This window comes from Capra hircus, chromosome 22 (assembly GCF_001704415.2).
Source record: "Capra hircus breed San Clemente chromosome 22, ASM170441v1, whole genome shotgun sequence".
Taxonomy (NCBI): domain Eukaryota; kingdom Metazoa; phylum Chordata; class Mammalia; order Artiodactyla; family Bovidae; genus Capra; species Capra hircus.
The window spans coordinates 1386609-1414384 of NC_030829.1; the positions used below are offsets into that span (position 1 = coordinate 1386609).

Below are 27776 nucleotides of genomic sequence, written 5' to 3' on the forward strand. Positions count from 1 at the left end.
CAGAAACCAAGAAAAAATAGGGAACAGTTTCCTGAGAAAGCTGAACTAAAGGTAATAAATGGAAAATTGAATAATACAGAACAAGCATGTGATCTGGAAGATAGAATAATGGAAATCACCCAATCAGAATATCAGAAAGAAAGATGAAAAAAATGAAAGCAACATACAAGACCTTTGGAGTAATATAAAGTGTGCCAATCTGTGCATAATAGGTATTTCAGAAGAAGAAGAAAGAAAAACAGGGAGAGACAATATATTTGAAGGATTATGGCTGAAAACTTACCAACCTAAAGAAGGAATCAGATATCTAGGTACAGGAAGCATAGAGAGTCCCAGACAGGTGAACCCAAACAGATCTATAATTAAAATAGCAAAAGTTAAGGAGAGGATTTTAAAGATACCAAGACAAAAACAGAGTTAACTACAAGTAAATCCCCATAAGACTCTCAGCTGATTTCTCCATGGAGGTGTTACAGGCTAGGAGTGGCAAGATATATTCAAAGTCCTGAAAGGGAAAAATCTGCAACCTAGGATATTCTACCTAGCAAGATTATAATTTAGAATAGACGTAGGGATAAAGAATTTCTCAGACAAGAAAAAGCTAAAAGAATACAGCAATACTAAACTTATTCTAAAAGAAATTTTTAAAAGTCAAAAGAAGCAATAATCTATAGGAAATAGAAAAATCACAATCAGACATTTAAATAAGTCAGTATACAGACTTTAAAAATAGAAAATAATTTGTGAAAGTGATAATATCTACAATGAACAGCAAAAGGATATACATGATGATGTAAAAGAGGATATCAAAATCATAAAATGTGGAGGAGGAGAGTAAGAAAAATGTATATTTTTTAAAAAAGAATGTATATATATTTTTTAAATGTATATTTTTTAGAGGGAAGTCCATAGCCATACAAGCCTTCCTCAAAGAACAAGAAAAATCTTAAATAAACAACCTAAACCACCACCTAAAAGAATTAGAAAAAGAAGAAAAAATAAAACCTAAAGTAGCAGATGGAAGGAAATAATAATGATCAGAGAGGGAATAAATCAAATAGAAACTTGAGTAAGAGAAAAATCAGTACAACAGAGAGCTAGTTATTTGAAAGGGTAAACAAAACTACCAAACGTCACACCAGGCTCACTAAGAAGAAAAGAAAGAGGATCCAAGTAAACAAGGTAAGAAATGAAAGTGGAGAAATAATAACTGATACCATAAAAATACAAAAAAAATAAGAGAATACTATTGTAAGGGTAACAGGCAGGAAGGCCAGGGATCTCCAAACAGAGGAAATAGCCTGCAAGTGTCAAGACATTTTTTATCTCTCTCTTAAGTGGCAGGAGGAAGCAAACTACAAGTATTAGATTTTTCCCCCTTCTCTATACAAACTTTAAAAGAGGTTTCTTTTAAACTTCTGTATTGCCATAATGACACCTGGTTTCAACTGAACTTTTTTCAAACCTTGAGCTAACCAATACATTTTTCTTATGGAAATGTTTTTCTTAAGTTATGTTAATGAACTATGCATATACCCTAGACTCTGTCTTCAAGTTGTTTCCACCTAAGACTCAGAACTGACTTGACAAACCAGTATATGTTACTCATGCAAATGTTCTCTTAACTATGTTAATGAAACTATGTATTTGCTTGGAAACCTGCTTTTCTTCAAGATTCATGTCAATTGTTTTATGGCCCAGGACAACTCACCTTGTGCCAATGTTTTCCCAAAATGCATGTTGTGGGTGAAAGGCCAGGTGCCAGTCTCTGAGTTTTGAGACATTTCCTCTCTCCAACTAGCAGCCTGCTAGTAGCTATATAACATCCAGCTAAATATTAACAAGGTAGGCACTCTTTCTGCCCCCTACTGATGTCTATGTCAGAAGCTTTGTCTATACACTTTAATAACTGTATCACACAAAAGCTCTGAGTGATCAAGCCTCATCACTGGCCCCAGATTGAATTCTTCTCCTCCACAGGCCAAGAATCCTGGCATCTTTCATGGCTCAGCAACAACCTTTCACTATGAACAACTATATGCCAACAAACTGGACAACCAAGAAGAAATGGATAAGTTGCTAGGAACATCAGTTCAGTTCAGTTCAGTCGCTCAGTCGTGTCTGACTCTTTGAGATGCCATGAATTGCAGCACGCCAGGCCTCCCTGTTCATCACCATCACCCAGATTTCACTCAAATTCATGTCCATCGAGTTGGTGATGCCATCCAGCCATCTCATCCTTGGTCGTCCCTTTCTCCTCCTGCCCCCAATACCTCACAACATCAGAGTCTTTTCCAATGAGTCAGCTCTTCGCAGGAGGTGGCCAAAGTACTGGAGTTTCAACTTTAGCATCATTCCTTCCAAAGAAATCCCAGGACTGATCTCCTTCAGAATGGACTGGTTGGATCTCCTTGCAGTCCATGGGACTCTCAAGAGTCTTCTCCAACACCACAGTTCAAAAGCATCAATTCTTCGGTGCTCAGCCTTCTTCACAGTCCAACTCACACATCCATACATGACCACAGGAAAAACCATAGCCTTGACTAGACAGACCTTAGTCGGCAAAGTAATGTCTCTGCTTTTGAATATGCTATCTAGGTTGGTCATAACTTCTCTTCCAAGGAGTAAGCATCTTTTAATTTCATGGCTGCAGTCGCTATCTGCAGTGATTTTGGAGCCCCCAAAAAAAAGTCTGACACTGTTTCCACTGTTTCCCCATCTATTTCCCAGGAAGTGATGGGACCGGATGCCATGATCTTAGTTTTCTGAATGTTAAGCTTTAAGCCAACTTTTTCACTCTCCTCTTTCACTTTCATCAAGAGGCTTTTTAGTTCCTCTTCACTTTCTGCCATAAGGGTCGTGTCATCTGCATATCTGAGATTATAGATATTTCTCCCGGCAATCTTGATCCAGCTTGTGTTTCTTCCAATTCAGCGTTTCTCATGATGTACTCTGCATATAAGTTAAATAAGCAGGGTGACAATATACAGCCTTGACGGACTCCTTTTCCTATTTGGAAGCAGTCTGTTGTTCCATGTCCAGTTCTAACTGTTGCTTACTGATCTGCATACAGATTTCTCAAGAGGCAGGTCAGGTGGTCTGGTATTCCCATCTCTTTCAGAATTTTCCACAGTTTATTGTGATCCACACAGTCAAAGGCTTTGGCATAGTCAATAAAGGAGAAATAGATGTCTTTCTGGAACTCTCTTGCTTTTTCCATGATCCAGCAGATGTTGGCAATTTGATCTCTGGTTCCTCTGCCTTTTCTAAAACCAGCTTGAACATCAGGGAGTTCACATATTGCTGAAGCCTGGCTTGGAGAATTTTGAGCATTACTTTACTAGCATGTGAGATGAGTGCAATTGTGCAGTAGTTTGAGCATTCTTTGGCATTGCCTTTCTTTGGGATTGGAATGAAAACTGACCTTTTCCAGTCCTGTGGCCACTGCTGAGTTTTCCAAATTTGCTGGCATATTGAGTGCAGCACTTTCACAGCATCATCTTTCAGGATTTGAAATAGCTCCACTGGAAATCCATCACCTCCACTAGCTTTGTTCATAGTGATGCTTTCTAAGGCCCACTTGACTTCACATTCCAAGATGTCTGCCTCTAGATTAGTGATCATGTCATCATGATTATCTGGGTCATGAAGATCTTTTTTGTACAGTTCTTCCGTGTATTCTTGCCACCTCTTCTTAATATCTTCTGCTTCTGTTAGGTCCATACCATTTCTGTCCTTTATCCAGCCCATCTTTGCATGTTATGGTCCCTTGGTATCTCTAATTTTCTTAAAGAGATCTCTAGTCTTTCCCATTCTGTGCTTTTCCTCTATTTCTTTGCATTGATCGCTGAAGAAAGCTTTCTTATATCTTCTTGCTATTCTTTGGAACTCTGCATTCAGATGCTTATATCTTTCCTTTTCTCCTTTGTTTTTCACCTCTCTTCTTTTCACAGCTATTTGTAAGGCCTCCCCAGACAGCCATTTTGCTTTTTTGCATTTCTTTTCCATGGGAATAGTCTTGATCCCTGTCTCCTGTACAATGTCACGAACCTCATTCCATAGTTCATCAGGCACTCTATCTATCAGATCTAGGCCCTTAAAACTATTTCTCACTTCCACTGTATAATCAGAAGGGATTTGATTTAGGTCATACCTGAATGGTCTAGTGGTTTTCCCTACTTTGTTCAATTTAAGTCTGAATTTGGTAATAAGGAGTTCATGATCTGAGCCACAGTCAGCTCCTGGTCTTGTTTTTGTTGACTGCATACAGCTTCTCCATCTTTGGCTGCAGAGACTAGAATCAACCTGATTTCGGTGTTGACCATCTGGTGATGTCCATGTGTAGAGTCTTCTCTTGTGTTGTTGGAAGAGGGTGTTTGCTATGACCAGTGCATTTTCTTGGCAAAACGCTATTAGTCTTTGCCCTGTTTCATTCCTCATTCCAAGGCCAAATTTGCCTGTTACTGCAGGTGTTTCTTGACTTCTTACTTTTGCATTCCAGTCCCCTATAATGAAAAGGACATCTTTTTTGGGTGTTACTTCTAAAAGGTCTTGTAGGTCTTCATAGAACCATTCAACTTCAGCTTCTTCAGCGTTACTGGTTGGGGCATAGACTTGGATAATTGTGATATTGAATGGTTTGCCTTGGAGACGAACAGAGATCATTCTGTCGTTTTTGAGATTGCATTCAAGTACTGCATTTCAGACTCTTCTGTTGACCATGATGGCTACTCCATTTCTTCTGAGGGATTCCTGCCAGCAGTAGTAGATATAATGGTCATCTGAGTTAAATTCACCCGTTCCAGTCCATTTTAGTTCACTGATTCCTAGAATGTTGACATTCACCCTTGCCATCTCTTGTTTGACCACTTCCAATTTGCCTTGATTCATGGACCTGACATTCCAGGTTCCTATGCAATATTGCTCTTTACAGCATCGGATCTTGCTTCTATCACCAGTCACATGCACAACTGGGTATTGTTTTTGCTTTGGCTCCTTCCTTTTGCTCTTTCTGGAGTTACTTCTCCACTGATCTCCAGTAGTATATGCGCACCTAATGACCTGGGAAGTTTCCTTTTTGGTATCCTATCATTTTGCCTTTTCATACTGTTCATGGGGTTCTCAAGGCAAGAATAATAAAGTGGCTTGCCATTCCCTTCTCCAGTTGACCACGTATGTCTAGGAACATACAGTCCACCAAAACTGAATACAGAAGAAATAGATAATTTGAACAGAACAATCACTAGAAGTGAAATACAATCTGTAAAACAAACAAACAACTTGCTGCAAACCAAAGTTCAGGCTTCACTGAGGAATTCTAACAAACATACAAAGAAGAAATTATATTGAAACTTTTCAAACTTTACCAAAAGACTGAAGAGGCAGGAACACTCCAAAGTCATTCTTTGAAGCCACCATCACCCTGATACCAAGACCAAACAAAGATACTATGGACAAAGAAAATTACAGGCCAATAATTTTGATGAATACAAATACAAAAATTATCAACAAAATATTATCCAACTGAATACAATAACACATAGAGAAGATCATATACCACAACCAAGTGGGATTCATCTCAGGGTCACAAGGATGTTTCAATACATGCAGATTAATCAATATGATACACTACACCAATAAAAGAAAAGACAAAGATACAAAGAAAGTATCTTATAAGATTCTACATATATTCATGATATAAACTCTCACCAAAGTGGGTATAGAGAGAACATATCTCAACATAATAAAAGCTATTTGACAAATACATAGCAAACATAATACTCAATGGTGAAAAGCTGAAAACATTCCTGCTAAAATCTGGAACAAGATAAAAATGCTCTCTATCACCACTCATCTTCAACACAGTGTTGTAAGTTCAAGGCACAGCAATCAGACAAAAGAAATAAAAGGTACCCAAATTGGAAAGGAAGAGGTAATTTCATCATTTTATGCAGATGGTAAAGATTCTGCACAAAAGACTCCACACAAAATGTACTAGAACTTATCAATGAATTTAGCAAGGTAGCAGAGTGTAAGATTAGCATATCAGTTGCATTTCTTTACACTATGATGATATATCAGAAAGAGAAAGTAAAAAAAGAAAATGCATCAGAAAAATATCTAGGCATAAACCCACAAAGGAGGTGAAAGTCTTATTCAGAGAACTATAAAACATTCATAAAGGAAGCAGAAGATGATTCAAAGAAATGGAAAAATATTTAATGCTCTTGAACTGGAAGAATTAATATTGTTAAAATGGACCACACTACCCAAAACAATCCACAGATGTAATGTTATCCCTATCAAATTACCCATGACATCATTTGTTCTATAAAACTAGAAAAAAATAATCATAAAATTTATATGGAATCATAAATGACCCAGAATTGCCAACAATCTTGAGGAAAAAGGACAAAGAAGGAAGCATAACCTTCCAAGACTTCAGACAATACTACAAGTCTGCAGTAATCAAAACAGCATGATACAGGCACAGAAACAGATATATCTATCAATGGAACAGAATACAGAGCCCAGAGGTAAACCTATACACCTACAGTCAATTAATCTTTGACAAAAGAGGCAAGAATATAAAATGGGGAAAAGTTCTTCAGAAAATGATGCTGGGAAAGTTGGAAAGCTGCATGTAAATCAATGAAGTTAGAGCACACTCTCACACCATACACAAAAATACTCAAAATGATTTAAAGACTTAAAAATATCATTAAACTCCTAGAAGAGAACATAGGCAAAACATTCTCTGACATAAATCATATCAATGTTTCCTTAGGTCAGTCTCCTATGGCAATAGAAATAAAAGCAAAGAGAAACAAATTGGACCTAATCAAATATATAAGCTTTTGCACAGCAAGGGAAATCATAAATAAAATGAAAAGATATCCTGTGGACTAGGAGAAAATAGTTGCAAACAATGCTGCTGACAAGAAAATAATTTCTAAAATATACAAATAGCTCACACAACTCAGTAAGAAAAAACATACAACTCAATCAAAAAATAACAGAAGACATAAATTGACATTTCCCCAAAGAAGACATACAGATGGCCAATAGGCACATGAAAGGATGCTCAACATTGCTACTTATCAGAGATGTGTAAGTCAAAACTACAATGAGGTAACACCTCACAAGGGTCAGAATAGCCATCATTAAAATTATACAAGCAATAATTGCTGGAGAGGGTGTGAAGAAAATAGAACACTCTTACACTGTTGGTGGGAATGTAAGTTGGTGTACACTATGAAGAACAATATAGGGGTTCCTCAAAACACAAAAACTAGAGTTTCCATATGATCTAGCAATCCTTTTCCTGGGCACATATCTGGAGAAAACCATAATTCAAAGAGGTGCATGTACCCAACGTTCACAGCAGCACTATTTACAATAACTAAAACACAGAATCAACCTAAGTGTCCATCAACAAATGAATGGATAGAAAAGATGTGGTAACATAAATATATAATGAAACAGTACTCAGCTATATAAATAAATGAAATAATGCCATTTGAACCAACATGGATGAACCTAGAGATTGTCATCTAAATGAAGTCAGTCAGAAAAAGAAAGACAAATTCACATGATATCACTTATATGTGGAATACAAAATATGACACAAACAGACTCAGAGACTCAGAGAACAGACTTGTGGTTGCCAAGGGGGAGTGGGGTGAGTGATTGTGGTGCTGGAGAAGACTCTTGAGGGTCCCTTGGACAGTAAGGAGATCCAACCAGTCCATCCTAAAGGAAATTAGTCCTGAATATTCATTGGAAGGACTGATGCTGAAGCTGAATCTCCAATACTTCAGCCACCTGATGTGAAGAACTAACTCATTTGAAAAGACCCTGATGCTGGACAAGATTGAAGGCAGGAGGAGAAGGGGATGACAGAGGATGAGATGGTTGTATGTCATCATAGACTCAATGGACATGAGTTTGAGTAAACTCCAGGAGTTGGTGATGGACAGGGAGCCCTGGTGTGCTGCAATCCATGGGGTCGCAAAGAGTTGGACATGACTGAGTGGCTGAGCTGATCTGAACTGTAGCAGTTTATTGGTCATTTGAGAATATAGTACTTTTTAGGCAAAAACTAAATAAAAGAAAATAAAATTTGTAAGAGAAACTACAAACGTAACCCTCATTAAATTCTTTAAATTATACCTTCTTTTCCATATCATAAGGCTTCCTGGTGTCTCAGATGGTAAAGAGCCTGCCCACAATGTGAGAAACCCAAGTTTGATTCTTGGGTAAGAAAGATCCCCTGGAGAAGGAAATGGCAACCCCCTCCAGTCTTGTCTGGAAAATCTCATGGATGGGGGAGGCTGGCAGGCTACATTCCTTGGGGTCGCAAACTGTTGGGCACAACTCAGTGAGTAACACTTTTCCATATCATAAAATAAGGTTATCTTTGCTGTAGAACAACTACATAAACAATTTGGAACCTAATCAACTGAGATAGTACTCTGAAGAAAATTAAGCCTAAATAAATGAAATTATTAACAGGTACCAGAAGTGAGAAATGTTTCAATGTCTTTTATCACCCTTACTTGTCAATCATCTTATCTTTTCTTTCTTTATATTTTTCTTGTCTTCTTTGATTGAATTACATAACATTTTAAGACATAAAATGTTGCCTGATTTTTCATTTTTTTCCTAAACTACAGCTCTTTTCTATTAGTATTTATTAGACTTTATAGGTCACTTTGTTAACAGAAAGATCCAGTATTTATACTCTATTTTCTTAGGCTTAAATCTGAGAGGTTGGTCAGATGCAGATTCAAGTGTTTAGCATGTACACTTCACAGGCGTGCCATGTACATCCATCAGGAGGCATACACACTGTCTGGTTGCTCCCTTTTTTGTGATACCAGCAATCAGTAGTGATCATGTCAGATCCATTATTTCATTCAGGGACTGCAAAATGATAATTTTTTTTAATTCCTTCAGTATTTATTAGTTGAAGTTTTTTGATAATGAGAAAACTCCCCCAACATCAATTTAGTTACCTGGAGAAAAAATTCATAAGGGAAAGGCAGAATAAATGCTTTATTCTTTTCTTTTTTAAATAATTTTTAAAATAATGAGTTGGTCACTTAGCATCTTCCAAAGGTAATTAATGAGGGATTTCATTTCACTGTTGTGATCTCTTGGATTTAAACGTTAATGCACTCAATTAATTGTGGTGACTGATGCTGACTGATGCTTTAATTATCTAATAGTCTGTGGGAGGCCTCTTTATAAAGTTGGCTCCTAAGTCCTGCTGACACACCTGCAGTTGCCCTGACAGCATCCTTGCTATTTAATCTGTAAATAGAGTAAAGATACTCTAACATGATCATATTCAGTTCCTGACCTGCAGTTGCAATGGGCTGTATTTCCAAAGCCATGGGTGCAAAGGGAGCACACTGCTGCTTGCTTTATTTCTAGATTATTTTAGTGAAATTTAGGAAATATGTTCCTTTTTTAAAAAGATAAGATCTGTCATGAATTAATACTGATTCATATTGATACTTCTAATTTGAATTAGTATTTTCTGTTTTGTTTCTGTTACTTGTTTCTCTCATGCTGAAAACCCTAGTTCTCAAAGACAATTGCTTAAGTGCTTTACTCACCCTGCAATCCTAGCCATATTTGAGCAGACTGGACTGAAGACACTTCAGGTGAGTCATAATTGGAGAGCTTAATTTCTTGGAAAAGGGCTCTGCCATGTTTTGATTCCTCTGTATATCCTGCTGGGTCTCAGGCTACTCACGTCAGGTGCAATCATTCCATAATGACTCCTTTAAACTTAATTGGGACATGGAGTCTCTGGATTTTAGAATAAGCTTCAGAGAGGAGGGTAGAAATCACATTGACTTTGTGGCCTGTCACCACTGGCATGAGTGACTTTTCTATGATTGTACAGGGGATGAAAAAGCCATTTCTGGACAAAAATTGTCACTAACTAAAGATTACATCAGAAGGGGGGAAAAACATGTCACAAACTTTCCTTGTTTAGATTGAGATTGGAGGCAGGCAGGCTTTCTTTTTCAAGGATAAATATATAAATATATTATATCAATATTTATATATCAATAAATAACAGAACCACAGTATAGGATATGTTACACAGAATATGTGTATCAATCTAGAATTTATTCTCTATTCAGCAATTATCCATTAATATCTACTAGGCACTGTGTACGACTCTGGGGAGTCAAAGATTAGCAAACTTACTCGCTACCTTTGGGTAAACAGAAAAGGCAGGCTGTTAGAATAATAAGCTATTTAAAACACAATGATATGAGTGAAAAGGTGACTGAAGCATAGAGAAAGGGGAGATTAATTCTAGACAGGAAAAGCTAATAAAGGTGTTAATAGAGAATTAGGTTAATATTCCAGGCATAGGATTTCTTTACCTCATGGGAGGTGAGGCCTGATGGCAGGGTACGAACACCATAAGGGTAAGAACCACCACACACATAGAATCAGATGAGGAGAGCACAACATTCTTCATAGGATAATTTAATCTGCATCTTAACAAAGTTGAAAGCAATGAATCTATGCCCCCCCTTTGGTTCCCTCATGCCCCAGAACAGGAACAGAAGGTGGCATCCTGTGACAGCACAGAGGAGGCAGACAAGGTTGGGGTGGGGGCACAACAAAAGAAAAGGAGAAAAAAGAAAGACACCAAGGAAAGGATGCAAAACTGAAAACCCAAGTCACAAAGAAGCAACGATTTGTTCCAAGGACAGCCCTGCTGGGATCACAGAGCAGGGACAGGTACAGCACCTTCAAGCCTCATTTCATGGCAGGCATATTCCTCTCATGAAGGGAGGATCTCAAAGTAAATGCATGGACAGACCAGATTATTCTGAACATCATTTTAATAAGAACAAAAAACTTGGTAAAATGTAATGTTTTATGGGGGATTTGAACTTTTATCTTTTAAAAATCTATCTACTGGGGTCTTCCCCGGTGGTGCAGTGGAATGCAGGGGACACGGGTTTCATCACTGGTCTGGGAAGATTCCACACGCCATGAAGCAGCTAAGCCCATGAGCCACAACTACTGAGTCTGCACTCTAAAGCCTGCGAGCCACAGCTACTGAGCCTGTGCACCCTAGAGCTGGTGCTCTGCAACAAGAGAGGCTGACCCAGAGGAGACAAAATGAATCAGTTTATTGGTATTCATGATGTAATATGTGAATATCACACAATAAATATCTCAAGTCTCCTCCACCTCTATTTTGATCTCCCCTATCTTTGTTTCTCAGCCGTATTTGCCAAGACAATCCAAAAGATCTCTCTGCTTGATGAAGTAGGGTTTATAGTTTGTTTGCCTGCAGGTATGCATTTTTCTCCCCATCCCCTGTTTGTGTATCTGCAGATACCAATGATGTAAGGCAAAGAAGCAAAAACATACTTCTTTTTATTTATCAAATAGCCCATATGACTGTCAGGGTAACTGACACCACCTTGGGCCCATGTGGCTCCTCCTGTCCTCCCCCCTGACCTCACTCAGGACTGTACTAGCCAGGAAGTGACACCTCTGTTGTCAGGGCCTTAGTAGTTAAGAGAAGTTTTTAAATAATCATCATGACCAGGTGGCCTCCATGCTCTCCTAGTCCCCAAAGACAATGATAAGATGTTGGCTGAGGTATTCCTTGTGCCCATGTGACCAGTTATCAATTCATAAACTTGACTTAGGAAGACACATCCTATTTCTGACACCAACTGCCACACCCTAAGTTAACTATAAAACCCTCCCAGTGGCTCCTCGAAGGTGTGGGGAGCAGCTGCAAATGCTTCTGGGTCATTGCCCACCTGATCTCCATCCCCCCTTGTAAGTTTGCTCTTGTTCAATCACTAAGTCATGTTGGACTCAGGCATCAAACCCATGTCTCCTGTATTGGCAGGCAGATTCTTTACCACTGAATCACCAGGGAATTTCACCCTGTAAGTTAGCCTGGAACAAATTTGATTATACAGAGTTTCCTGCCTTGTTTATCGGTCTCAAGATGCCTTCTCAGTTCAATGGGCACTTTTGGTTCCCTCCATACTCCAACACTGCCCAGATTATGAGTTGATTTATGCTACAGATTGGATACAGCAAAATTTTCAAATAAACCTGAAATAAAAAGTTCATTGGCTGCATGCCTGAGCCAAAATTTAAGTATATTCTGTTGTTGTTCAGTCACTAAGTTGCGTCTGACTCTTTGTGACCCCATGAACTGCAGCATGCCAGGCTTCCCTGTCCTTCACTATCTCCGTAAGTCTGCTCAAATTCATGTCCATTGAGTCACTGATGCCATCCAACCATATCATCCTCTGCTGCCCCCTTCTCCTCTTGCCCTCAATCTTTCCCAGAATCAGTCTTTCCCAATGAGTTGGCTTTTGCATCAAGTGGCCAACGTATTAGAACTTCAGCTTCAGCACCAGTATGTGCTGAAACTTTTTAAAAACACACAAAATTGGAACAGAAGCAAGCATCTTTACACCAGCAGGCCCAAGCCGTTTGGCCTGTGTCTTTCTGGGACAGAAGAACAGAACCTGTGACCATCTCCAAGGCCTGTATCAGAATGGCTACCAACAAGGTCAAAAGGATATCCTTTCGCCAAGTTGTGTTAATCAGAAATAAACAGTTTTCTTTCCATCTGGGGTTGATTTAACCTCTTTGTGATTTAGTTTTCTTATGTAAGAATAGGAATATTTACCAGCACCCAAAGTCTAGGAGACTCTCTAATGTCAAAGAAGAAAAGAACTTTAAGAAATGGCTCATTCCAGCTTCTTACATGATAAAAATTATGCCCTCAGATGCTTAAGTGACTTGTTCAGGGTTGCAAACTTCAATTTATGGGCTTGGTGAAGAATATTCCAATAAAGATTGGAATAGAATTCTCTAAAAAGACATATATATTTGTTTATATTAAAGATATTTAATAACATTTCTTCTTAGGAAACATACTGTAACACTGAAAGAGCTTTCTATTAGTCTTCTGAGGTTGATGGCTTCAGAAATAAGGGTGAGAAAATTAGAGGCAAAGACACACCCTTGATTTAACATCTTAAGTATGCTATGGTCTCAGTGCTTGTGTTCTCTCAAATTTGTACATTGAAACTAACCCAGGAGGGACCTTTGGGAAGTAATTCAGTTCAGTTCAGTTGCTCAGTCCGTGTCCGACTCTTTGCGACCCCATGAATCGCAGCATGCAAGGCCTCCCCTGTCCATCACCAACTCCCGCAGTTCACTCAGACTCACGTCCATAGAGGCACTGATGCCATCCAGCCATCTCATCCTCTGTCGTCCCCTTCTCCTCCTGCCCCCAATCCCTCCCAGCATCAGAGTCTTTTCCAATGAGTCAACTCTTCGCATGAAGTGGCCAAAGTACTGGAGTTTCAGCTTCAGCATCATTCCCTCCAAAGAAATCCCAGGGCTGAAGTAATTAAGCCATAAAAATAAAGCCCTTATATAACTGTTCTTATTAAAAGTACCCTTATAAAAGAGGCCTCGAAGAGCTCTCTTGCCTCCCTCTGCCATGTAAGGATATAGCGAGAAGTTGACAGTCTGAAACCTGGAAGATGTTACTAGACTCAACTATTCTGGCACCCTGATCTTGGACTTCCAGCTTCCAGAACTGTGAGCAATAAATTCCTGCTGCTTATAAACTCACAGTTTTTGGTATTTTTACTATAGCTGCCCAAATGGGCTAAGGGAAACATTGATAACATGCTTCAGGAAAGGGCAGAGTTTAATAGAGAATTCAAGCATGGGAAGATAAAATTTAATTCGTATGATGTGTTTTTGTTAGTAAAAGAAGAATTTCTATATGTAGAATACTGTACCTTTTTAATTTCAGATTTCAAATTACAAGGGTTACTCTGCTGGCTGAAGAGGGATTTCTTGAATCTCTCTATAATCCTTCTTTTCAAGTTGTGGTGCAAAGCTGGAGGAAGCTGCATAAAATGAGAAAATCATTATAAGCACATCATTAACAATGCATAGCTGACTCTCAAGAAGCATTTGTGATGGTAACAATATTCATTCAATAGGACTAAAGAAGAATTTAAAATTTTACTCCAAAAAGCATGATTTGATATTACAATTTTTCAGTCTATAATTCAGAAAAAAATATTTTACTGTGTTTTCTTTCAAAAGGTTACTTCTAATTATATTACTGTTCTTTCATTTTATTGATGTTATTTTTCACAGAACTAAACTACATATTAGTTGCACATATAAACTGAATTTTGTAAATAACAGACTTACAAAGAAAGATTCATTCTATGAAAGAAGAAAGAGAGAAATGAATATTTATACATTAGGGCTCAGTCAGGATGAATTAGATTTAATAAGTAAGTAGTAGAAAGCCACTATTTGTGGTAGAGAAGGGAAAGTATCATGAGAAGCACTTTTTAGATTTAATAATTCCCTACTGTTACCCACCAGAAGTTTCCACTTCCCTAAATCAAACACCATAAGGCAGTGTTGGTGCACGACCTTTCAGTTGCTGCCCAGTGTGATTCTATCTGTCAAAGGGAAGGGCAGCAGTCTTTCCTGACATGCCTTATTATCCACTAGAGCACCAGTGGGTCCTTGAAAAGTGACTCACCCTAGTTCTGGCAACTAAATTGATATGCCTCTAGTTAACTTAGAATTGCTTTTACTACTCCTGATGGCTTGAATTGACTTTCATAAAACATTTTTCTTGCATAAGTCAATATTCAGTCAACTTAAGATTCATATATGGAGCATCACAAGGGACAGTACCCTATCTCTAAAGTTTTCATGAAGAATTAAAATTTTTGCACAGAATGATAACTCATGCATAGTTTAACTGCAGATGACATAAGTACAAGTAAATATACATATATATTCTAATACTAAGAATGAAATGACTAATATCTATAATTTGTGCCAGGCACTATTGTTACTCTTTTGTGGGCATTAGCCCTCTTTTTTCTTGACAATAAACTTATAAATCAGGAACTATTCTATAGGTGAGTAAGTCAGACTTTATATAACACCCAAGATACTTTCTGAGTCTCCCAGCTCTACTTTTGCTTGAGAACAAACACCACCATCACTAGCATTACACTAGTATAACACTTTACAAACATTTCACATACTGTATTTCCCTTATCTCATAGTCCCATAGGCTACCTGAATGATGAAACTGAGTCTAGAAGACAGAATGACTCCCTCAACATCACAAGTCTAAAAGTGTGGTTTTTGTTTGTTTTCATCATATCAAAGTAACAGAAGAAAAAAATAAAATTTTGTATTTTATATAGTAGGTTTTCTCAGACATAATATATGGATTCTTTCTGAGGAACTATATCCTCTAGTGTCTCCAAAAATACATTGGTAGGCTGTCAGTAGTGAGAGGGTAACAGGCAGGAAGGCCAAGGGTCTCCAAATGGAGGAAATAGGCTGCAAGCATCAGATATTTTTCTCTTAAAATTGTGTTGCCATGACAATACCTGGTTCCACCTGAACTTAATTTTTTTTCTAACCTTGAGCTAACCAATGCGTTTTTCTTATGGAAATGCTTTTCTTAAGCTATGTTAATGTATTATGTATTTGCTTTGGAATTTGCCTTTCTTCAAAATGGTTCCACCTAAGACTAAATTTTTTATTTTATTAAACCTTGGGCTGATAATAACTCAACAAACCAGTATTCATATCAATTGTTTTATGGCTGGACGATGACACATCTTGTGCTTTCCTAACTCAAAAATGAATATTGTGGGAGAGGGGCCTAGTGAAACTCCATCAGCCTTGAGGTGTCTCTCTTATCTGATTAATAGCTTTCTAACAGACAGAAAACATCTGGCTAAAGAAGGGGGCACTCTTTCTGCCCCCTTCTGATGTCTATGTCAGAAGCGTTCTCTATCTCTTTTATACTTTAATAAAACTTTATTACAGAAAAGCTCTTAAGCGATCAAGCTTCATCACTAGCCCTGAACTGAACTCCTGTCTTCTGGAGGCCAAGAATCCTGGCATCTTTCACAGCTCAACAACCACGTTTCTCTTGGGGTCTTGTCTGGGATCTTCAGGACAAGGTAAGAACACTCAGAGCTCTAGCCTCTCTGCTTTCTCAGTATACACATTTTCTGCTTTACTTTACTAACTCTACGGTATGCTTGTGTGTTTGATTGCTTAAAAGAGACACGTGTGAACCAAGGGCTGTGTTCTAATCTGTGATTCTGAGGTGACCTCATACAGCTTATGGCAGAGACCCTTTCAGGGGATTATACCAACCTGCTGATGTCAAGAGGCACCCAATGTCTCCTTTGGGGAACGGCCAGAGATGGACGAAGCATGTGGACTGAACTCCCCTTTCTCAGTCAAGCTTTCTGGTCTCTTTGACCATTTCATAACTTCTTGGGAATTAGAACTACTAACCTAATCTGTCAGATCATAGACTTTCAAGGAACTTGTGATCTATATCTTTACTGTGCATTGTTATTTAGGTCCCAAACTTAGACTGTTAGTCAGGAAGCAACTAGCCTCACTAGGAGTCAAAAGCTAGATGGAGCTCTAGCTCCAAGAGCATCTTTCAGGTTAAAGGTTACTCAGATAGGAAGTACAGAAGGCTTCTTCCTTTGGTAACACTAGCTCTTAGTGGACCAGAGGAGGCTCTCGGTGGCTTTTGTCCCAACTCCATAGATATTCTCTCTGTGGAATCTGTGGAATACTGGTATGGTGATGCTCAAAAGGAGCCTATTGGTTTTATGTTTGCACTGGTCTTACTGTGGTCAGGAATATACTCAAGGTTGTGCACAGGCATTCAGGAGACTAATGTTTACCCAAGTGGTCTTAGCTTAGGAGGCATTCTGGAAGGTTACACTGATAGCACCCCAGGTGGCATCAGAGGCAAGCAAGGATTTAATGGTGAGGAGCTGGACATTAGTCTGGGATGCCATCAGGTCTAGCCGTGGTGTATCTCCACCCTGCCTCAGTAGTAGAGCTGAGAGGGACGAGTAAGGTGCCTGCATCAGTAAAGGACAGACTAAGTCTGACCAGAGAAGAAAAAGTTCAGTGTAAAGTGTGTCTATACCCCCATCTAGAGCAGGGTGGGATGCCTCTGGTAGAAAGATGGCGCTGGTCACTTTTTCCCCCTCTTACAGATGGCTGCTAATAATTCCAGCCTAACTCTTTTGAGCTGTATCCTGAAAGACTGGGATAGATTTGATCCCAGAGCTTAAAGAAGACATGCCTGATCTTCCTAGGTGATACTGCATGGCCACTGTATCCACCGGATGATGGCAAATGGTGGCTGGTTGGAGGGTCTCTTTGTTAGAAAACAAGGGAAATGGGTAGAAGTAGTATACATGTTGCCCTTTTTCTCTCTGCAAGCATGCCAGACTTAAGTCCTAAGGGTATAGATTTAGGCATGAAAACTTCAACTCCCTCCTGTCCTCCTACTTTGCCCCCATACCTGGGGCTCCAAACGGAGCAAACTGAAAGTCAGGAAACCCCCCTAGGAAAAGTTGCCTTGGTCTCAGTAAAAATCCAAACTGAGATTCAAACTGCCCAAGTACAGGTCCAAACAACCCCTGTCTCAGTACAACCTCAGACTACTCTGGTTTCAATAGAAACTCAGACAGTCAAAGTAAGAAAAGCTCAGACAGCCAAAACTAAGGATAAGATGTAGGACAGGAGACAAAGAGATAAAGAAAAGCAGGTTTCTCCAACCTATCCCTAGGATCATATGCACAGAACAACCAGAGCGGCTGAGGAACAATCACACAAGCTGTTGCCTCTTCATGAAGCACCCACCAGGAGAAATAATCAATCTATGAGAGTTAGTAAGCTCTTTTCTTGTCAAGAAGTACAAAGAATCAAAGATCTGGGAGACTATTTAAACGACCCAGAAAAATATATTAGAGCCTTCAAGGGTATTACTCTGTTTTATGACCTTACTTGGAGAGATGTGATGTATATCCTGGGACAAATACTAACTCCTGACTCAAAAACTTGAGTTTGGGGGAAAGCTGTTGTCTATGGAGATGAATGACTTGGTAATGAATCAGTAGCGAAGAGGGAGGATGAGATAGCCATTCTCCCCACTGGGAATTAAGTGGTCCCAATTATAGGACAAGACTGGGACTATAACACGGCTAAAGGAAGATGGGCTCAGAGTCATTTTGTCAGATGTATTCTTGAAGGACTTGAGTAAGCACATGCTAAGGCTTTAAACTATGCCAAATAGGCAAACATAATACAGGAAGAGAAAGAAGCTCCTGGTAAATTCCCAGATAGACTGAAGGAAGCCCTTTGCGGATTTTCTGAGATTGATCCCAAAAGTGAAGAGGGAAAAGTGATCTTAAAAGACAGAGTTCTCACTCAATCAGCTCCAGACATCTGCTGTAAGCTATTAAAACAGGCGTATGGACCAAATCAGTCTTCAGATAATCTGTTGCAACTGGCTCAGACAGTCTATTACGGCAGGGAATATGAGGAAAAGAAAGAAAGGTAGAGAAAGACAAAGGAACAGGCAGAAGCCCTTGTAATGGCTGTCAGAAACGATCTTGAAACAGCCTGAGAAAAATGCCCAGAGGGACCCAGGTGAAAAGGGATGGGCTTGCTATTACTGTGGAAAGGAGGGGCCCCTCAAGGGGGATTGCCCTAAGGCATCTGAGCCTCCCCAGGCTCCATTTCCTGTCTGCAAGGGATCACACTGGAGGAGAGACTGCCCACAGAGGCATAGGTTTCAGGGGTTGGACTCTCAAGACCATCAGGACTGAAGATGCCTGGGGGTGCCCACACAAGTTCCCATCCTAATTACACCTGAGGAACCCTGGGTATTGATAACTGTAGGGGGCCAATCTGTTTATTTCCTTTTGGACACTGGGGCAACCTACTCTGTGCTTACTGAAGCCCCTGGCCCACTTTCTCCCCAACCCACTTCTGTAATGGGACTGTCTGGACCAGCCAAAAGATATTATTTCAGTCGTCCCCTAAGCTGCAACTGGGACTCTGTGCTATCTTCACATGAGTTTCTGAGTCTCCCTCACCCCTTTCAGGGAGGGATTATACTGAGCAAGGTCCATGCCTCTGTTTTCATGAATATGGAGCCCTCCTTTTCTCTCCCTTTAATTGAACAAAATGTAAATCCTAGAGTTTGGATTGATGGAAAATCCATGGGTCAAGCACAAAATGCTATTCCTGTAGTTGTCAAGCTCAAAGACCTGCATTTATTTCCACATAAAAAGCGGTATCCACTGAAATCTGAGGTTAAGGAAGGGTTAAAACCCATCATTGAGAATTTAAAGGAGCAGGGGCTATTAATTCCCTGTAACAGTCTGTGCAACACTCCTATTTTGAGTATAAAGAAGTCAAAAGGTAAATGAAGGCTAATTGACAATTTATGAATAATAAATGAGGCTGTAGTTCCTTAATACCTTGTGGTGCCTAATCCTTCTACTCTATTGTTTGAAATTCCTGAATGAAACAAATATTTCTCAGTAATTGATTTAAAAGATGCCTTCTATTCTGTGCCTTTGGTGGAGGAAAATCAATTTCTGTTTGCCTTTGAAGACCCTATGCAGCCAGCTTCTCAGTTAACCTGGACAGTTGTGCCCTGGGGACTTCATGGCAGCTCCCACCTATTTGGGCAAAATTTGTCAAGGGATCTACAAAATTTTAATAGCTCCAAGGCAGGGGTGCTATAGTATATAGATGATATTCTGCTCTGTGCTGAGACAGAGGAAGTTTGCTCACAAGCCTCAGAAGGTTTCTTAAACTTTCTGGCAGGCTGCAGTTATAAGGCATCAAGGGAAAAGGCTCAGCTTTGTCAACAACCTGTTAGATAGCTGGTGCTAATCATATCAGAAGGGACTAGGGCCATAGGCCCCGAGAGAACTAACCCTATACTAAATCATCCTCTACCTATGACTTTAAGGCACCTGAGAGGATTTTTAGGAATCACATTCTACTGCCATATTTTGATTCCAGGTTATGGGGACTTGCCCAGCCTTTATATAAACTTATAACTGAGACTCAGCAGACCCAAACTGACAAGCTGGTTTGGTCCCCAAAGACTCAAAAGGCTTTTAAGACTCTTTAAACTGCTCTCCTGCAAGCTCCCACTTTGAGCTTGCCCACAGGGTTAGAATTTAATTTGTCACTGAAAGAAAAGTTATGGGCTTGGGAGTTTTGACACAAACCTGAGAGCCTCACCAACAATCTATAGCTTATCTGAGAAGAGAATTAGATGTAATCTCTCGTGGATGGCCACACCTTCTAAGAGTAATTGTGGCAATGGCTTTATTAACACCTGAAGCCCTCAAAATAATTAATGGATGAAATCTTACTGTACTGACTACTCATGACATGAGTTGAATCTTAAACTCTAAGATTAATACTTGGATGATAAACAGTAGGATTCTTAAATATCAGTCATTGTTGTTAGAAGGATCAATAACTAAGCTTAAAGTTTGCCGGAAATTTAAATCCTACCACTTAACTTCCTGAGAAGGGAAATGAAACACCTGATCAAGATTGTTCCCAATTTCTAACTTTAAACTTTGCATCTCAGGAAGATCTGATGGATACCCCAGTAGACAACCCTGATATGGAAATATTTTCAGATGGCAGTTCTTTTGTTCAGGATGGGAAGCATGAAGCAGGTTATGCAGTAGTGATGGCTCAACAGGTTTAGAAGCAAAATCTCTCCCCCAGGGAACCAGTGCTCAGCTAGCAGAGCTTGTGGCTCTGACCCGAGCTCTGCTGCTGCTGCTGCTGCTGCTGCTGCTGCTGCTGCTGCTGCTGCTGCTGCTGCTGCTGCTGCTGCTGCTGCTAAGTCGCTTCAATCGTGTCCGAATCTGTGCGACCCCAGAGACGGCAGCCCACTAGGCTCCCCTGGGATTCTCCAGGCAAGAATACTGGAGTAGGTTGCCATTTCCTTCTCCAATGCATGAAAGTGAAAAGTGAAAGTGAAGTTGCTTAGTAGTGCCGAACTCTTAGTGACCCCATGGACTGCAGCCTACCAGGCTCCTCGGTCCATGGGACTCTCCAGGCAGGAGCGCTGGAGTGGGTTGCCATTGCTCTAGGGTTAAGCAAAAGGCGGCAAGGAAATACCTACACTGATTCCAAGCATGATTATTTGACTTTACATGCTCGTGCTGCAATATGGAAAGAAAGCCTAAAACAGCAACAGGAAAATCTATTAAGTATTTCAAAGAGATTGAGAAACTTTTAACTGCTATATATCATCCTAAAGAAGTAGCTGTTACACACTCCAAAGGGCATAGCAGGGACGGGAGTAAAGTAGCCTAAGGTATAATCAGCTGGCTGTCAAGCCAGAAAAGCAGCATTTTACAAAACCCCTTCACTGCAGACGCCTTTGATCTGGACAGGTTCTGTGGAACAGGAAAAAAAACCACAATACACTGAGGAGGAGTTAGAAAGATAGAAGAAAAGAGGAACAAAGATTACTGATAAAGGGTGGTTACAGTCTGAGGATGAATGATTAATAATTCCTGAAAATGCTCATTGGAAAATTCTTAAGAATTTACACCACTGTTTTCATTTAGGTGTTGAGAGTACTTACCAGATGGCTTCTCGTTTGTTTGAAGGTAAAAATGTAATGAAGACTTTAAAGGACATTATCAAAATATGTGAGATTTGTCAGAAAAATAACCCAGAGACTGAAAAGCTAGCAAAATCTGGGTTACAACGAAATGGAACATATCCTGGTGGAGAGGACTGGGAAATTGATTTTACTCATATGCGAAAAGCTAATGGATATTCTTGCTTACAAGTTTGGGTGGCTACTTTTACTGGATGGATTGAGGCTTTTCCCTGCTGTAGTGAACAGGCTAAGGAGGTTATAAGAATTTTAATCCATGAAATTATTCCCAGGTTTGGGCTGCCACAGAGTCTTCAGAGTGACAATGGCCCTGCCTTTAAAGCTGCTGTAACTCAGGGGGTGTCTAAAGCTCTAGGAATAGAATATCACTGGCACTGTTCCTGGAGACCCCAATCCTCAGGAAAGATTGAAAAAGTTAATGACATTATTAAGAGACATCTGTGCAAATTAACTCAAGAGATGCGGACAATTGAGGGCTCAACTGTCCCCAAAGAGGAGGGACTGTCCCTTTTTAAATGTATTTGTGGAGGCCCTTTTTTATGCACAGACATTGTTATGTAACAGCTCTCAGCTTTTCAACAGGCATTAATGGAACTCCGGGAGGTGACTCCTGACCCAGCCTCTGAGTCAAGCAAGCCTCTCTTTGAGCCAGGAACTGAGGTCCTGATAAAAATAACTGGGATCTGGGGGCCAATCCCTTGAGCCTCTCTGGGAAGGCCCTTACCAGATTATTCTTTCTTCTCCCACAGCTGTTGAAGTGCCAGGAATTGATTCGTGGGTGCATCACACTTGAGTTAAGAGGTGGCACCCTGGCCAGAACTAAGTGATGTCATTTCATGTCTTTACTTTCTATGCTCTAACTTTCTGCTTTTCAGGCGGGCCTGATAATCTATGTAAACCTGCTTCTGCTGACTCCAAAAATCCTGAGTCTGCCATTTGATCCTCAAGACAATGCCTTCCTGTCCTGGGCTCACTCCTATGCTACATTCCACAATTGGTCTAACTGCTAGCTTTGTGGAGCATTCCCCTCTTCATCAGTGGAGGGCTTCCCATGGTGGGCATCTCCACTTCAAGGTAAGGACTTTCTCCAAATCTGTGAATACCTTCGGCAACAATCATATGTGATGCCTCTTCTTAATCTGATGACATCTAACAATCCTAAAATGGACTGGTGCAACACTTTGTGCCTTAACTATGGACATAATGTGACTTTTAATTTTGATTATACATTGTCTTGGTTTAATGACTATTTTGCTACACAGAAGGTAAATGGGTCTAGATGCGGTGGCTTTTTACTTGACATTTATCAAATATGGGATGAGGTTATATCCTAACTCCTGAAAATGGATGCCTAATATCTAGCTCCCCCATATGCTGGGAACAAATAGAGCCATCCCCAGAAGTTAGCCAACAACTTAATCATAATGATTGGAAACACTTGGGATTTTTGCCTCAGGAAATATGCAACATAATCATTCCCGTGTTTTCCAATCCCAGTTCAGGTCCTTCCTTTGCCTGGCCAGGCACTGATTGGAACTGAATACTTCAGTCACACTGGCTTGCTCCAAACAGGACCTACTGAATATATGGCTCTTACCAATGGGCATGGCTCCCCCCCGGCTGGATAGGGAGATACACCCTAGGTCTAGCTTTTACTCATGACTTCATATTTTCAAAGCTTCCAGGGAAGCCTGCTAATTTACTACACCTTAGAATTCACTGGGCAAGGCCTGTATTTCATTAGTATGATTATTTGGCTACAGTATTTGTTCCCTCTCTGGGAACTACAGATGTTATGCTACGAGTGGATGCTCTAACTTTACCCAACAGCTTTACAAGATTCTCAAAAATGCTATTTCAGCTCTTAATGCTGAACAAATACAAATTAGAAAGGTGGTTTTACAAAACAGATTGGTCTTAGATATTCTGACAGCTCCACAAAGAGGAACTTGTGCCATTATTCATACCCAGTGTTGTACATATATACTTGATATGAGCACTAGTGTTACTCACTTTACTAAACACATAAACAAGATGATTCAGGCTATGGATACTCCTGAAGCCTCAATTGCCTCACTATGGGAGACATTAACTAGTTCCTCATGGTGGAAAACTATAGTAATTGCAATAATTCTGATTGTTCTGTTTTTGCTGTTTGCTCCCTGCATCCATAACTGTAGCTGGATTTGTTTCTAGTCATTTGAAGGCTTTAAGTTACAAATGGTTGCTTAAACTCCTGCGACTGTGGCAGCTTCCTCCAACTACTACTTGGGGCACCTGGATCAGAGACCCTCAATACGAGGGTTAGAAAAATATGTTGCCTCAACAATTTATGGATGACACCCCTCAACAGTAGGAAGTAGTTATGGAATGAACATAATTCTCCTAAAAAAAAAAAAGAGGGGAATGAGAAGGTAACAGGCAGGAAGGCCAGGGGCCTCCAAATGGAGGAAATAGGCTGCAAGTGTCAGATTTTTTTCTCTTAAAATTCCATGTTGCCATGATGACACCTGGTTCCACCTGAATTTAACTTTTCTTAAATCTTGAGCTAACCAATGCATTTTTCTTATGGAAATGTTTTTCTTAAGATATGTTAATGTATTATGTATTTGCTTTGGAATTTGCCTTTCTTCAAAATGCTTCAACCTAAGACTAACCTTTTTTTGTTTTCTCAAAATGGGCTGATAATAACTCAACAAACCAGTATTCATATCAATTGTTTCATGGCTGGGGGATGACACACCTCATGCCATCCTATCTCAAAAATGCATATTGTGGGAGAGGGGCCTAGTGAAACTCCATCAGCCTTGAGGTGTCTCTCTTAACTGATTAATAACTTTCTAACAGATAGAAAACATCTGGCTAAAGACTAGAAGGGGGACACTCTTTCTGCCCCCTTCTGATGTCTATGTCAGAAGCTTTCTCTATCTCTTGGCTGTGACCAGTGCACTAAGCGCAGGTGGCTGCAACCAGCGCACTAAGCACAGGCAGCTGCGACCGGCGCACTAAGCGTGGCTGAGAGGAGCTACCCCACTTCCGAGGTCAGGGGCAGAAGCTGGGAGGACCCCATGCCCGAAGGGCAGCAGCCAAGAGAAGTTACCCCAAGTCCGAGATCAGAGGCAGTAGCCGAGAATGCCAGGCTGCGACGGCGCAGGAACGGCCGAGAGGAGCTACCCTGTGTCCAAGGTCAGGGGCAGCAGCTGGGAGGAGCCACCCCGCATCTGAGGTCAGGGGCGATGGCCAAGAGGAGCCACCCCACGTTCAAGGCCAGGGGCAGCGGCCGGGAGGAGCCATCCCATGGCCAAGAGCGACCCCACTTTCGAGGATCAGTGACTACGTGGGCACAGGAGGGCCTAGAGGAGCTATCCCACGTTGAAGGTCAGGAAGGGCGGTGGTGAGGAGATACCCCTCATCCAAAGTAAGGAGCAGGGGCTGTGCTTTGCTGGAGCAGCCGTGAAGAGATACCTCAAGCCCAATGTAAGAGAAACCCAAGTGATATGGTAGGTGTTGCAAGAGGGCATCAGAGGGCAGACACACTGAAACCATACTCACAGAAAACAAGTCAATCTAATCATACTAGGACCACAGCCTTGTCTAACTCAATGAAACTAAGCCAAGCCCACAGGGCAACCCAAGACAGGTGGGTCATGGTGGAGAGGCCTGACAGAATGTGGTCCACTGGAGAAGGAAATGGCAAACCACTTCAGTATTCTTGCCTTGAGAACCCCATGAACAGTATGAAAGGCAAAATGATAGGATACTGAAAGAGGAACTCCCCAGGTCAGTAGGTGCCCAATATGCTACTGGAGATCAGTGGAGAAATAACTCCAGAAAGACTGAAGGGATGGAGCCAAAGTAAAAACAATACCCAGCTGTGGATGTGACTGCTGATAGAAGCAAGGTCCAATGCTGTAAACAGCAATATGCATAGGAACCTGGAACGTCAGGTCCATGAATCAAGGCAAATTGGAAGTGGTCAAACAACAGATGGCAAGACTGAACGTTGACAATCTAGGAATCAGCGAACTAAAATGGACTGGAATGGGTGAATTTAACTCAGATGACCATTATATCTACTACTGTGGGCAGGAATCCCTCAGAAGAAATGGAGTAGCCATCATGGTCAACAAAAGAGTCCAAAATGCAGTACTTGGATGCAATCTCAAAAATGACAGAATGATCTATATTTGTTTCCAAGGCAAACCATTCAATATCACAATTATCCAAGTCTACACCCCAACCCAGTAATGCTGAAGAAGCTGAAGTTGAATGGTTCTATGAAGACCTACAAGACCTTTTAGAAGTAACATCCAAAAAAGATGTCCTTTCCATTATAGGGGACTGGAATGCAAAAGTAGGAAGTCAAGAAACACCTGCAGTAACAGGCAAATTTGGCCTTGGAATGCGGAATGAAGCAGGGCAAAGACTAATAGAGTTTTGCCAAGCAAATGCACTGGTCATAGCAAACACCCTCTTCCAACAACACAAGAGAAGACTCTACACATGGACATCACCAGATGGTCAACACCAAAATCAGATTGAGTATATTCTTTGCAGCCAAAGATGGAGAAGCTGTATGCAGTCAACAAAAACAAGACCAGGAGCTGACTGTGGCTCAGATCATGAACTCCTTATTACCAAATTCAGACTTAAATTGAACAAAGTAGGGAAAACCGCTAGATCATTCAGGTATGACCTAAATCAAATCCCTTCTGATTAAACAGTGGAAGTGAGAAATAGTTTTAAGGGCCTAGATCTGATAGATAGAGTGCCTGATGAACTATGGAATGAGGTTCGTGACATTGTACAGGAGATAGGGATCAAGACCATCCCCATGGAAAAGAAATGCAAAAAAGTAAAATGGCTGTCTGGGGAGGCCTTACTAATAGCTGTGAAAAGAAGAGAGGCAAAAAGCAAAGGAGAAAAGGAAAGATATAAGCATCTGAATGCAGAGTTCCAGAGAATAGCAAGAAGAGATAAGAAAGCCTTCTTCAGCGATCAATGCAAAGAAATAGAGGAAAAGAACAGAATGGGAAACGGTAGCGATCTCTTCAAGAAAATCAGAGATACCAAGGGATTATTTCATGCAAAGATGGGCTCAATAAAGGACAGAAATGGTATGGACCTAACAAAAGCAGAAGATATTAAGAAGAGGTGGCAAGAATACGCAGAAGAACTGTACAAAAAAGATCTTCATGACCCGGATAATCAAGATGCTGTGATCACTCATCTAGAGCCAGACATCCTGGAATGTGAAGTCAAGTGGGCCTTCAAAAGCATCACTACGAACAAAGCTAGTGGAGGTGATGGAATTCCAGTGGAGCTATTTCAAATCCTAGAATATGATGCTGGAAAGTGCTGCACTCAATATGCCAGCAAATTTGGAAAACTCAGCAGTGGCCACAAGACTGGAAAAGGTCACTTTTCATTCCAATCGCAAAGAAAGTCAATGCCAAAGAATGCTCAAACTACTGTACACTTGCATTCATCTCACATGCTAGTAAAGTAATGCTCAAAATTCTCCAAGCCAGGCTTCAGCAATACGTGAACCGTGAACTTCCTGATGTTCAAGCTGGCTCTAAAAAAGGCAGAGAAACCAGAGATAAGATTGCCAACATCTGCTGGATCATGGAAATAGCAAGAGAGTTCCAGAAAAATATCTATTTCTGGTTTATTGACTATGCCAAAGCCTTTGACAGTGCGCATCAGAATAAACTGTGGAAAATTCTGAAAGAGACGGGAATACCAGACCACCTGACCTGCCTCTTGAGAAATCTGTATGCAGGTCAGGAAGCAACAGTTAGAACTGGACATGGAACAACAGACTGGTTCCAAATAGGAAAAGGAGTACATAAGGGCTGTATATTGTCACCCTGCTTATTTAACTTGTATGCAGAGTACATCATGAGAAACACTGGACTGGAAGAAACACAAGCTGGAATCAAGATTGCCAGGAGAAATAACAATAACCTCAGATATGCAGATAACACCACCCTTATGGCAGAAAGTGAAGAGGAGCTAAAAAGCCCCTTGATGAAAGTGAAAGTGGAGAGTGAAAAAGCTGGCTTAAAGCTCAACATTCAGAAAGTGAAGATCATGGCATCCGGTCCCATCACTTCAAGGGAAATAGATGGGGAAACAGTAGAAACAGTGTCAGACTTTATATTTTGGGGCTCCAAAATCACTG

At 40.4% G+C, this 27776-nt stretch overlaps 1 protein-coding gene across 1 annotated transcript in view; it reads right to left on the reverse strand.

The window, feature by feature from the left end:
* Positions 1–27776, reverse strand: part of NEK10 (NIMA related kinase 10) — a 290322-nt gene that overhangs the window by 27029 nt on the left and 235517 nt on the right. The window contains exon 34 of the mRNA XM_018038472.1: positions 13836–13946. Within this exon, the coding sequence (XP_017893961.1) occupies positions 13836–13946 (111 nt within the window). The remainder of the gene's footprint in view (positions 1–13835; positions 13947–27776) is intronic.